At 43.7% G+C, this 12674-nt stretch overlaps 1 protein-coding gene across 1 annotated transcript; it reads left to right on the forward strand.

Annotated features, from left to right (window-relative positions):
• The first annotated feature begins 367 nt into the window (after positions 1-367).
• Positions 368-10140, forward strand: ATF3 (activating transcription factor 3). The gene is made up of 4 exons (XM_063391022.1): positions 368-539; positions 5038-5281; positions 6187-6294; positions 7243-10140. The coding sequence occupies exons 2-4, from the start codon at positions 5042-5044 to the stop codon at positions 7438-7440; spliced, it is 546 nt and encodes a 181-aa protein (XP_063247092.1). The 5' UTR covers positions 368-539; positions 5038-5041; the 3' UTR covers positions 7441-10140.
• The last annotated feature ends 2534 nt before the right edge of the window (positions 10141-12674 follow it).

Genomic DNA, 12674 nt, shown 5'->3' on the forward strand with positions numbered 1-12674 from the left:
AGGGACTTTCTGACTTATTGTCAGAAGCAAAATGGCCCGGAGAAAGAAACTCTCGGCGTCTCAGTAAAAATAAATAAATAAATAAATAAATAGAAATAAAAGGGAGAGGGGTGAAGAGGGAGGGGAAGGGGTCTGTGGGGGTACCGCGGGATGCTGCTCGGCCCGGCCCGGCCCGGCTGGGCGCGGTGGTGCCGCTCCGCGCCGTGCCGAGCCGAGCCGAGCCGAGCCGAGCCGAGCCGAGCCGTGCCGTGCCGGCGGGAAGCCTTGCATCACCGCCGCGGGCCCGCTTCCCTCCTCCCTCTCTTTCGGGGAGGCTATTAATAGCATGACATCAGCCAGGGACTCGCCGCCAGAGTAAATACCAGCGCTGCCCGCTCGCCTATAAAAGGGGGGTGATGCAACCCGGGCGAGCGGCAGAGGCGCGGGGAGTCCGGCGAGCTGCTCTCCCGCAAGCGGCGGCGGAGCGGCGCGGGCGGCAGCGCGGCGGGGCTGCCGAGCCCCTTCCCTCCTGCCGGGACAGCGGCGGCGGCGGCTGGAAGGTAGGTGGGAGCGGGAGAGGAGCTGCCGGGACTGCCCGTGCCGGCGGGATGAGGAGCTGAGCTCCGGGCGGGCTATCCCGCCGCGGAGGGAAGGATGCCCGCCGGGGGACCCGCGGCGCGCCGCCGGCAAAAGTTTCGGCGCCCCGGGCGAAGTCGGGCGCGGCGGTGCCGCCGCCGGCCGGGAGCGCCGGGAGAGCCCCCGGGCCCGCCGAGCTCCGGCGGAGCCCCTGCCCGCCCGGCGGCGCCGGCTCCGCGCCGCGCTCACATCTGGGGGAACCCCTGCCCGGGCTGCCGCCAGCTGTGAGCGCCGGGGGGAGCCCGCCCGGCCCCGCGTCCCCGGCCGGCAGCGCCGCTCGGCACCGCGCGGTGGCGGCCGCCGAGGGGCACGGCCCGCACCGGGAGCCGCGGGATGCCCGGGAGGAGCGGCCGCGCCCGGCGCCGGGAGCAGCCGGCGGCGGCACCGCGGCGACAGGGACGGGGGAGCTGTGGCCGGACAGCCCAGGCGATGGCAAAGCCGCGCTGCCGCGCCGGGAGCTCTCTCTGACATTGCCATAAGCCGAGGGGGAGCTGCTCCTGACAGCCAGGGATATTCACTTTCCCTTCGGTCTCGGTGTCCTGACGTGAAGTAGATCAGTTGCTGAACTGTTGCCTAAGCAAATCAGGCGTGACACAACAGCCAGCTTCTTTCAGAGAACGAGTTTCCTGTTGGAAACCAACTTTCCTCCTACTTAACAGCACTCGAGAGGCTGGGAGGCAGCAGAAAATGGTTCGGGAGCGATGTGGGATGTCAGAAAGCTTAAGGTCAGCTAGCGTGCACAGAGGTTGTGAACTGCAATTGCTCTTAATGCTGTTTAAGATTAACCTCAGTGGTTATCAGGGTTTATTGCATCAGCACCAGAGGAAAAGGAATTTGTATGAAGAAATAAAACCAAGGAGCCCAGTCAGCCATCTGCTGTTAAGCAAGAAAAAATTGAAAGTAGTCACTTTCAATATTAAAATTAAACAAGAATATCCTTGAATAATGGAAGTGCACAGCTAGGAAGCATGTTCCAGTTTTAAAATCTCGGCAGATGAAATGTAAAAAGTTCATTGTAGATGAAAAGAATCATCTGCAAAACAGCAAATCAAAATCAGGGGTGAATGGGCAAATAGAGTTGTTTGAATGTACCTGAATTGGGAGGGTACCCTGAGCAGTAAAACTGCTGAGAATCCCAAAAGTAAGGCTGAAGTAATGAAGCCTTAACTCAGCCCGGGAGCGAGCTGTGCCGCTGGCAGCGCAGGGCTCGGGGGTGTTCAGCACCTCGGTGGCAGTAACTGCAGAGCATGTGCCGGTGTCACAGAGTAAACAGAGATTGTATCCGAAAGGCCCGGTGGAATCGGCTCTAAGGCTTGATACTCCTATTCCTACTGTTTCTCCAGCCCTCACAAACCCAGAGGAAACGAGATAGTGCTCTGCATGGCTAATGGACAGAGAGACAATTTGTAGAGAAACTGGGAAAAGGAAGGGCAACTTGTTGCATTGTTTTTTAAACAGTAAAATCTAATTTTCCTATTTGCGAAACATCTAAAAACAGGTTTGTTCCTCAGAAACTGCAAAGCACCTGCCTTGTTTTTAGGAAAAGGGAGCGTACTGAGCTTACTGAGGAGCTTTAGCATGAGGCTGATTATTTCTGTCATTTGTGTGGTGGTGGCTCCTCTCACTCCCAGAGGCAGACTGCAGGCTGCCCTAGCAGGCACTGTTCAGAAACCCCAGGAAAGCAAACCAGTGGCAAACAGCTCTGCAAAATGGGACTCAGCTCACAGCAGAAATCCTTACAGAAGCCTCAGCCCCCTGGTAGCTTTCCCTCCCCAAAATTGTTGGAGTAGTTAGAGGTGCATTTCAGGATGACTGGGAGGGCAGTGAGCTGTTCGGGGAGGAACAGCAAGTTCCTACAGTCAAGGACACTTTCTCCTGCTCTGGGCTCCCAACCTCTCCTCTTTTTCACACTAGTGACAGGTGGGTGAGAGGACCTGAAGCCATTATAGTAGGGTTTTGCTGGTGTTTGTGGTACACTAACTGCTAGAAATCCACAATTAACACAATTTCTCAGGCACATTCTCAATTTCCTCTGGTGCTGCTGCTGACCTTAATTAAAAGTTCACCTAAACTGAAAAATAACTGAACAAACCAGCAAAGCTTGAAATTTATTAGCCCAAGTAATTATTTTGGAGGCTGGAAAAACAGTTTTACTGTTGCTTTAAGACTCCTGGTTGGATTGAATTATACAGAATTAACTTTGTTGAATGAAGCCATCACCAGCATTCAAGGAGACTGAGTCAGTGAAAATAACTGAAATTTCTGCTGGCAGTGAGGGGTTCAGTGTCATCTAGATTTAGCCTGTTTAAATTAGTTGAATGGTTGAATGTTGGTAAATGGTAAATAATACTGGGAGGACTTCAGCTGGAAATTAATAGGGTCATTTCTGACTTGCTGGAAAAGAGTAACTGCTAGCTTTCTGAGATTATAGGATTAAACTGTATCAGTACTTTAAATGTGACTCATGAGCAGGGGCTTTCTGAAGAGAATTACATAAATTTCCCAAGGTCTTTCTGAATAACAAATTGTTCCAAATCATTTCCCCATCTTGAATAACTATGGGTGAAATCCTGGCCCCATTGAGGTCAACAGAAAAAGTCCTTTTGATTTCACTGGGGTCAGGATTTCACCCTGAGACTCTGGGAAATATTCAGCTCTTCTGTGGTGACTGGGTGAGGAAGAAGTGAGGAAGACTGCAGCTGCACCTGACGTGTTCCAGCAACAGGCAATTCACTCCCCTCTGATTTTTATGTTTACCTCACTTAGCCATCACCAGGTTCTATTCTCATTTGCACCAGTGTGGATTTACAGTGTATTTTTAGATATCTCTGAGCAAATTCTAGCTTCTTGTCAAGGCACGTGACCTCAAACTTTTCTTGCTGGGTTCCAGAAGTAACGTACGGGGAACTGTGCAGGTCTGGGTGGACCACGTGGAAATTCAGCTTACCCACACTGCTACCCTGAGGCAACTGTTTGCTTACCTGCACTAAGTTAATTACAATTGACTTCTCTGTAATTATTGTGGTTCTAATCCGGAGAAGATAACACATACTGTAATTATCCATACAGCTGTTAAAAAAACCAAAGCAACAACAACAAAAGTCTACACACCAAAGATAGCTGGAAAACCAACACAGTAAAATCCAATTTAACACAAGTCAGTTCATGAACAAGGAAAGCATTGCAATCTGTTTTCCTGTGGATTTGCACCTTTTGTCCCTTGGAGCACACAGAAAAGGTGCTCAGTTTTCTTCCAGACCTCTTATCTCACCTCTGCTGGGTGAGAGATGGGCTGTGACTTGCAGGGATGTGTGCATCAGCTAGCCCACTGTGTTTGGATGACCAACTACTGAGTTTTACCTCTTTTGCCCTCAGTGGGGCCACCAGTTTTCACAAAACATATAGGGCCTCTCTCCTTTCAAAATTGGTTAAAAAAAAATCAATAAGAATGACTAAAAATAGAAAAGTAGAGAGCATTGTTGGATAGGTTTGTTTTCTTCAGAAATCTACTAGAAATGAGGTTTCTCCATGGGTTTACATTTGCATAATTCCCCTAAAGACTCTTCAATCACACTGTTTTATGTCAGCAGAAGATCCAGCCATAAATATTTAAGAATTTCAAGCCTCTCATAGAGGGCACATAAGGACAGTTTCGAATTTTACAAGAGCAAAGGAATGAAACAAACGGCTTCACATTTTTCATGAGTCAATCCCTCCAACTCAGCCCATGCTGCGGGGCCACAGAGCATGTAGAGACTTTTGCCTTTGTTCCAGCTCTTATCATTAACTATTTTTTGGGAGTTTATAGTCAAATCTACTGTGTGTAAAATTGAGTGTGATAATTTTGTGACAGATCCTGTTGTGGTTAGCAAGTTTCAGTTTCTAGTAGAACTCATTAAGTGTAGCTGAAATCAAGGTGTGCTCTGTCCATTTGAAGCTGGAATTTTTGGTGATACAGCTCTGAAGATGAAGATGCTCTTACTCTCCTTCTATGCTTCAAACAATAATACTATTTATTTGCTTTCTGATTTTTGTTCTTATTTTCTTTGTCTTCCTATTATCTTGATTCTCATTTGCCACACACCACCAGTGTACAACTTAACATTATACATACTTGCACACAATATTTTTAAATATTAACTTTCAGAAAGACCTAGAAATTGTGTCATGTGTTGATACTTATTCATACTTCTAAATACTAACTTTGACTTAATGTAAAGTTGAAGGTATTTTGAGTGTCCAAATTCTTAACTGCTTGTCTCTGCTGAGGGATTGGAGTAGACTAGGAATGGGAACTGAAGCAGTGTAAGGACTACAGTATTAATCACAGTATGAAATATACCTCTGAGAGATATTATTTGAAAGATATAACTGTCTAAAGTTGTTGAAAGATTATCAATGTTATCTCTTTTTATCTTTCAGCAAAATGATGGTTCAACACTCAGGCCAGCTATCCGCATTAGAAGTCAGCGCCTCGGCAATTGTTCCCACTTTGTCCCCTGCAGGGTCACTGGGGTTTGATGATTTCACAAATTTAACCCCCCTGGTGAAGGAGGAACTCAGGTTTGCCATTCAGAACAAGCGCCAGTTCCACAAGATGTCTTCCACTTTGGACACTGTGACTGTTTCTGAAAGGCCAGTTGAAACATCAATGATGAAAACAGAGGTAGGGCTCTTTAAACAGAATTTTGGTGTGAATGATTTGTTCTCTAACAAAGTTTTGCCACAAGACCAGTAATTGTATTAACTATAGAAAACCCTCTGTACCATACTTGTTTCCTTTTAAGCCAGCAACTTGGCTCTCTGTTGAGTGCTTTGGGCAAACCTCCTGGTATTTCTCATTGTTGGATATTTTATTTTCAATTATGGACTACAGAAAGTATTTTGCAGTGATTAAAGCAAGTGGTAATCTGGTTTCCCTGCCCAGTGGTGGCTGAACTTGGCATAAGTCACTGCTGAAGTTCTGTTTCCCCTGAGTCCAGCAGAACCCCTGGGGACTAAGATGTGGACCTGCTGTGTCCACACTGTGTTTTTGCTCAAGAATGGTACTATCCACGAAAAACATTACTCTTTGACAGTGGAGGAATATCTTTGGTTAAGGAAAGAGTTACCTTGGTCTGAGCCTCCACAAGAAACAGAAGGAAGTGTGTTAGTATTCCCTTTTTGGTGCTGCTTTTAATTCACTCACTTCTCACTGCCTCACTCATGACACATCCTCCACTCTGCTCCCTGTGTCCCTCCTCTTCTTCCTCCCTGGGCAATGGAGCAGATATGGAGGTGTGGGAGCCTGGGGAGACATTCAGTAAGTTTTTTGAGTAACACTGATTTTAAATGAGCCATCATATAGATTACAGACAACCCCGCTCCAGTCAGGTTTTTATTGACAATTCTAACAAGGTTCCCACCCTTCTACTGTATGGCAAACAAGGTCAGAACCACATTTTTATGTAACTCATGATGTGAGCACTGGCAGCATTGTTCATGTTGATTTTAAAATCCAGACGTTATCAAAATGCAAGTCTTGTGTTTATAACATCTTATAGATTGTGTGTATCTGTTTTTGTGGGACAGTTTTCTCCTGAAGAGGATGAAAGAAAAAAGAGAAGAAGGGAAAGGAATAAAATTGCTGCAGCAAAGTGCCGAAACAAAAAGAAGGAAAAAACAGAGTGTTTGCAAAAAGTAAGTGACTGGCTAGAACTGTTCTTAATCTGTCATCCTGCCAGGATCCAAACAGATAGCATATGGTACTGTCATAGTAGGAAATCAGAAAGATGTCACCCAAAACTCTGTAGAACCCTTAAAAATATTAGTTATGAAAAATAATCATGCCATATATTAAATCCAAATCTGGCTGAAACTGGCATAAAGTGAAAACCTGGTAGGAGTGATAAGAGATTAGTTTCAGTGACCAATCTTGTCTATGGGGATAATGTTAATTTGAATGTGTACACTGAACACAAAAAGAAGTAAAATCATGTTTCATAATATATTCACTGTGGAGAGCCAGCAAGAACCTACAAGTAATTTCTGACTTCTTCATGAACAGAGTGGTGTGGAAGCTTGAATTCTCTGTCCTAGAAGCCCCGTCAGATCTTCACCTCCTGTGCTGTGATAAAAAACTCTATTTCAGTAGCATCAGACCTGTATCTAGGTATACAGGCCTGTATATTCCTATATCTAGGTGAAGGGGGAAAAAAGCTACATTTGTACTTTGCTAGCTTAACATGGGTTTATAGATACGTGACCTGATGTTCCAGGGAGTTAAGAGACAGCGTAGATAATTTGGGGTCAATTTTTGACCCAAAAAGCTCAGAATAATTTTGCAGAAGATAGCAATAATGCTTTGAGTGTCTGTCACTGTAGGTGAATACAAGTTTGAATTTTGCTTTTCAACTTCCATTACATTCTCTAGAGGCCAAAGGAGGTAACTCTCAATCTGGTCTTCAGGCCATTACTGACTGGGGAATGTGCAGTTCCATCATTACAGCACACTAAGTACACAATTCCTTTCTCTGCCAGCCACACACTGTCCCACCAAAAAAAGACCACAACTAAGAAAAAACCAGTGACTTAGTGACTTACTATGTGAAATTCTCAGTGTAAAGTTGTGTCTGTCCTTTGTGCTAGGAATCGGAGAAGCTGGAAACGATTAACGCGGAACTGAAAGCCCAGATCGAGGAGCTGAAGAACGAGAAGCAGCATTTGATATACATGCTAAATCTGCACAGGCCCACGTGTATAGTCCGTGCACAGAACGGAAGGACACCTGAAGATGAAAGAAATCTTTTTATTCAACAGATCAAAGAAGGCACATTACAAGGTTAAGTGATACGGCAAACATGGAAATATTTAAAATGTTTTTAACAGCTACCAGAATCCATGGGGGAGTCTGACATAATGTGTAGGATTCTATTAGTCAAGAGCCTTTAGGAAGGGCAGATTGCTTCCATAAGTGGAAAGAATCATTTTGGCTTGACAGCGATCCTTGCCCTTGGAAGATCTGGTCTCAATCAAACTGAAGAGCCTCCTGCCTCAACTGTAGGGTTTGCACCTGCCATACTTGCTGTTCCTAGGAGCGACAGACAACAGCTTCCCAAGTTTTAGCTCTCTGCTAGTGTACAGTATCTGCACTCACGAGGTTTGTGCTAGAGCACTAGGACTCCCAGCAATGCACGGGGTACAGACAGCTGTGCTGGATGGACACTGCTCTTCCTTGTTGCTGGTAGGGAAAGAAGACTGAGTATTCTTGAATTTCCAGGAGGATGGTTTCTGGCAGAATGTATTGATGTGTAATGTTGCATTCTAACCTAACACACACACACAAAAAACCCTGTAGTTCCAATTAAGCTTTGTAATTTTTTTCACAATGCTCATGTGGGTTTTTTCTGTGACTCATCTCAGTGACTGAATTTGAAGGGTCTAGTAAGTGTGACAAAGAAATGTTTCTTGTAGCCTAGCTTGTATTTTATGAGCTATCACCCCAGATACTACCCCTTGGGGACTACAGTTTTTCCTTGAATTGCTGAAGAGGAGCTTGTACCATCACTTGGTGAATTGAATCCACTGAATTGGAAAGAGGGAACTAACTGTGCAGGGGTATTGATAGAGGTTTTGCTCAAGTAATGAATCACAGGAGTAAATCCCAGATTCCTGAACCTTGAAAAAAATAAATATTTTTTAAATTCATCTAGGATCTAATCCTACAAGCCTTAATTCATGCTATTACCCCTCAGTTACAGAAAACGTTCCATGGATTTCAGTGGGTCTGCTCATGCAGATAGCTCTTACAGGCATAAGAGCTTGGCAAAGCTTTTTCCATCCTGGTCAGGATTACTTCCTTTTGCCAGGTGACTCAGAGAGAAAAATTATGATTGTAGCTACTTTTGTTTTACATTTGAGTGGCAACTACAGTCGATCAAAAGTGTTACTTAGAATCTAATGGAGGCAAGAGTTTTGATGTAGTGAATGATTGTTTAATTTTTTTATTAAATACTAACCTTGGATGGTTTTGAACTGGTAGAAGAGCTGCTGGACGAAACAGTTGGAGCTATGAGTGTTGAAATTCTGATGTTTCTGTGAAATTCTCAGATTGTTTATTTCTATAAAATATAACCTTACAATTTTTTGTAAAAGAAAATATATCCTTATTTATCACTAATATCATAATGAGTAGAGCTAATAAATACTGCGAACAAGATAAAACTGAAAACACAAGTGTTGGGCTGTCTTTTTACTTTTATCTCTTGGTGTTTAATATTATATATTCCTAAACTTCACCAGTTGTATTTGAGACACCACTATTAAAATCACTTATCCTTCATGTTTTTTGAAGATGAGGCACTGAGTGTCTTAAATGATTGGGTGCAGATTCTGTACCTTCCAAAATTCTGTATCTCCATCAGTGGTGTCTGGCTGTTCAATGTCACAATTTAAACAAAGCAGAATACAAGTGGAGCTTACGGTGCATAATATTTTACACCAGTTCTGCAGTGTTGAAACTGTGTGTTTGTTCTAAAGGCTAAACTTGAAGATACCTCAGCCATGAGCTTCTTACCCTGCAATGAGTCCATCACATATTGTACCTGGTCCTCGTATGATTGTTATATTCTGCAACAGAACTGCTTAGTACCATTTCCTGAGTTCTGGATATATTGTAATGTCCTATACCACATGTAAAAGGTATGTACTTCATGTATCTGAAAAGTGAATGTATTACAAAGATGACATTCTAGGTCCAATTCTGTCTTAAGGATCCATGATCTTTCTGTGTGTTGGAAGGAGGTTCCATTGACTTCAGCGAGAGGTTTTTTCATGTCCTGTAAGCAGAGTTTGGAGTCTCTGTGGCAACTCCTCTGGCTTACAGGGCAAGTTCTACATGTAATTGGGCCAGCTGTTTACCAGACAACAGATATACATGGAGCATGCACAACAAACTTGTCAAACAATGTTCATTATTTGACTTCTGTAATTGGAAATACCAAACCAAGGCATCACCCCAGTATTATACCCCTTGGCTTTGCTTTTTGCCCCTCAGATACCAGCAGACAGGGCTGTTTGTCTCAAAATTGGTTCTCAAGTGTTACCACAGAGACTATAATGACAGAATTCACGTGTCTCCCTTAGGGAGTTTGTATGGTTGCTTTTAACCATATCGCCGGTGACGCGGGCGTCATGCTTTTGTTGCTTGATCTTATTTACTCGGCATGCCAAATGTTAATGCGGTACCACTACTATTGTCAGAGGATAATCTATTTTTATTTCTTTACATGTGCAGTCACAGCTGCTCTGTATTGCTTCTGTATGTGTGTGTGTGTGCGTGCTCCTGCACGCTGCCCTGGAAATGGTGGTACTGGCTGTGCCCAGGAAAAGAGGGTTTAAACACCTGCACAGGAATGGTGTGTTGCATGAGTTTTCTCAAAGTATACTTTATTCAGGAGAACCCTTAAAATGCATTTAAAAAGCAGTTTGTTTTCTATTCTCAAGTTTGTTTTGATACTTTAATAAAAAAGAATTAATATATATTTATTGACGTGTCATTTAATTCATTCCACGTGCCATGGTCCCAGAGCAACTTCATTCTCTTGAAACACTACTGAGGTATTAAAAAGCAAACACTCGTTACAGGTTTGCAACAGCAAGCATCTTATAAAGTGAAACTGGTACTGTTCACTGCTTGTCAATGTACAAACAGAACTTTGTCATTGCAAGGTTGATTGTGAATTCCAGGCGAACTTCTTATTTGTGGCCTAGAGCTCAGATTAAAGGACTGGAAAATAGAGCTCCTAAACCTTTCCTAACCTCACAACCAACCAGCTGATAGTTATTTCAACTTGCTGATTTCCCTAATGAGTTTATTGCTTTTACCACCGTGAAGCCTTAATATTTCTAGATTGCTTTCTATAATTACATGGAAGATACTAAGAAAGTATGGCACGATTAAGGCTTTGGTTTTTTTCTCTGTGTCTGTGTATTGGCATGTCTGAGGAAAAACATGAGGAAAGATGAACAAAATGTTCCCTCCTGCTTTTCCAAAACTGAGTATCTACACACCCAGACAGAAGTCCCTGTGTTTTGACAGCCGGTGATGTGGATAAAAACTTTTGGCTTCAGTCCAATGCAAGCAGTCATAACTTGTAACACAGAGGCCAGAGAGACGGCCAGGAGCTCCAGGGATCAGGAAATCCATTGCTCTATTGCAAAATCCAGTTAAAAATATCATCTGCAAGGAAGATCTAGGCTACTCTGAGCTTGGCCATGTTGAATGGTCACTCTCCTTATTGGTCCATCCATTTACAGTTGTGCAGTCCCCATAAGTTCACCCTTTCGTGCATTCTCCTATAGCTGCTATCAAACTTTGCTTTTGAATACCCTGTTCAACACTAAATTGGCAAACATAAAATTAGCTGCCTGGCCTGGTTTAGAAAACTTTATCAACAAAATTAGGGCTATAAGGCTATAAAAACTAGAATTTCCTGAACTGGTACTTTATATATTTTTTTTAATGGTAGGCATTGAAAGCACCACCATTGCTCTCTGACATATTCCTAACAGCATGGTTGGTATTCCTTGAGCAATTTTATGCCATACCTTCTCCTTAGGTCTTGTTCTAGATGCTAAATCTCTGTTTCCAGGCCCAGGTAGACCCCAAAGCATGCTGGGCTTTACACTGTGCTTTGACAAGGAGCATCTCCTATTTATTTTCTAGCTCTTTCCCTGATATAAATGAATAAATAGGAATATTAAAGGTAGGTAGAGACAATGATTTATACAAGGCTGGAAATGTTTAATGAAACTGAATGGTAACAAATTTAAATTTACAATAACTTTTCTCCCTGGGCCCATTAGCATTTGAAGTTACTGATTAAAGGGATAGTTTTGCTAAAGAAATTGGATGATTTGTGAGCAATGAAAATAAAAGCACACTATTGTTTGTCACTAGCGAAAGAGTTTTGAAAATAAAATCTACTTCATCTTGAGAAATTATCAAATCCAGGATGATGAGTGTACCTCACATCCATTTTCCTTGCTGGTTTTGGTTTCCCTGCCTCCTCCCCTCCCGGTCTGGGTACCAGTCTCACTCACGCTGGCCTCTGCCAGGTTTCCATGTTTGCCCAGTGCCCCCAGCTGGAGACCCTGGGAATCACCCCAAGAGTAAATGTGCAGCCATACTAATTAACGTAATTACTTTCTAACAGTCTTCGTTGGTTTGTAATTATGCCAATAGAATATTTTCATTTCTGTAATAGATGCCATTCCTTTTTAAGTGTAGTTAAAATAATGAGTGACAATATTTTTTAAGAATCCTCTTGTTTAAAATTCATTTCCTTAATGGACACTGTGAGTCAGAACTGCCGACTCTAGGGATAAAAATAGTTATTTGCTAATTTTCAGTGCTATTAGATCTTCAAAGCCATCATGGTTAAAAAGAGAATACGCTGGAATTTATTTTTAATACAGCATCAGTTCTGGCTGCAAATATTTACTATTGCTGACAGTGATCCATTAACCACAAAACCCCCCTACCTAATGATTTTCAGACTCAAATGTAAGTGTACTAGAGCCGACACACAGAAAAAAGAATATTAGATCTATGAAATGAATAAATGGAAGGTGAGAACAAACTGAGAGAGTTAAAGCTGGAATACTTTTGCTCCTTTGAGGATTTAGCATCTTTATATTTGTAGACTCCACCAAAATAATTGGTGTCCGACCATGCCCACGTAGTGGGAATGCCCACGCAACAAACAGCAGTGCAGAACAGCAATATTTCACATGAGCCAGCTGGGTGCTGGGAACATCCCAGCGATGACAGCAGGAATCCCAGCCCAGGCTGATTGATGCCCCGGGAGGATGAGCTCTCCGTGCCGCCGGGCTGGGGCTGCTGCTGGCGTCTGAGGGGGCTCGTCCGGAGCCAGCTCGGGGCTCGCTCTGTTCCCCAGGTTAGCACGGCACGTAGCTGCCTGCATTCCAGCTGGGCAGCCCCAGCAGCTCGCTCCCAGGGCCCACCAGCCCCGTTCCCTTCCTACAGCTCCCATCAAAAGCAGCTGTCCAGGGAAGAA

This window comes from Prinia subflava, chromosome 2 (assembly GCF_021018805.1).
Source record: "Prinia subflava isolate CZ2003 ecotype Zambia chromosome 2, Cam_Psub_1.2, whole genome shotgun sequence".
NCBI classification, from domain to species: domain Eukaryota; kingdom Metazoa; phylum Chordata; class Aves; order Passeriformes; family Cisticolidae; genus Prinia; species Prinia subflava.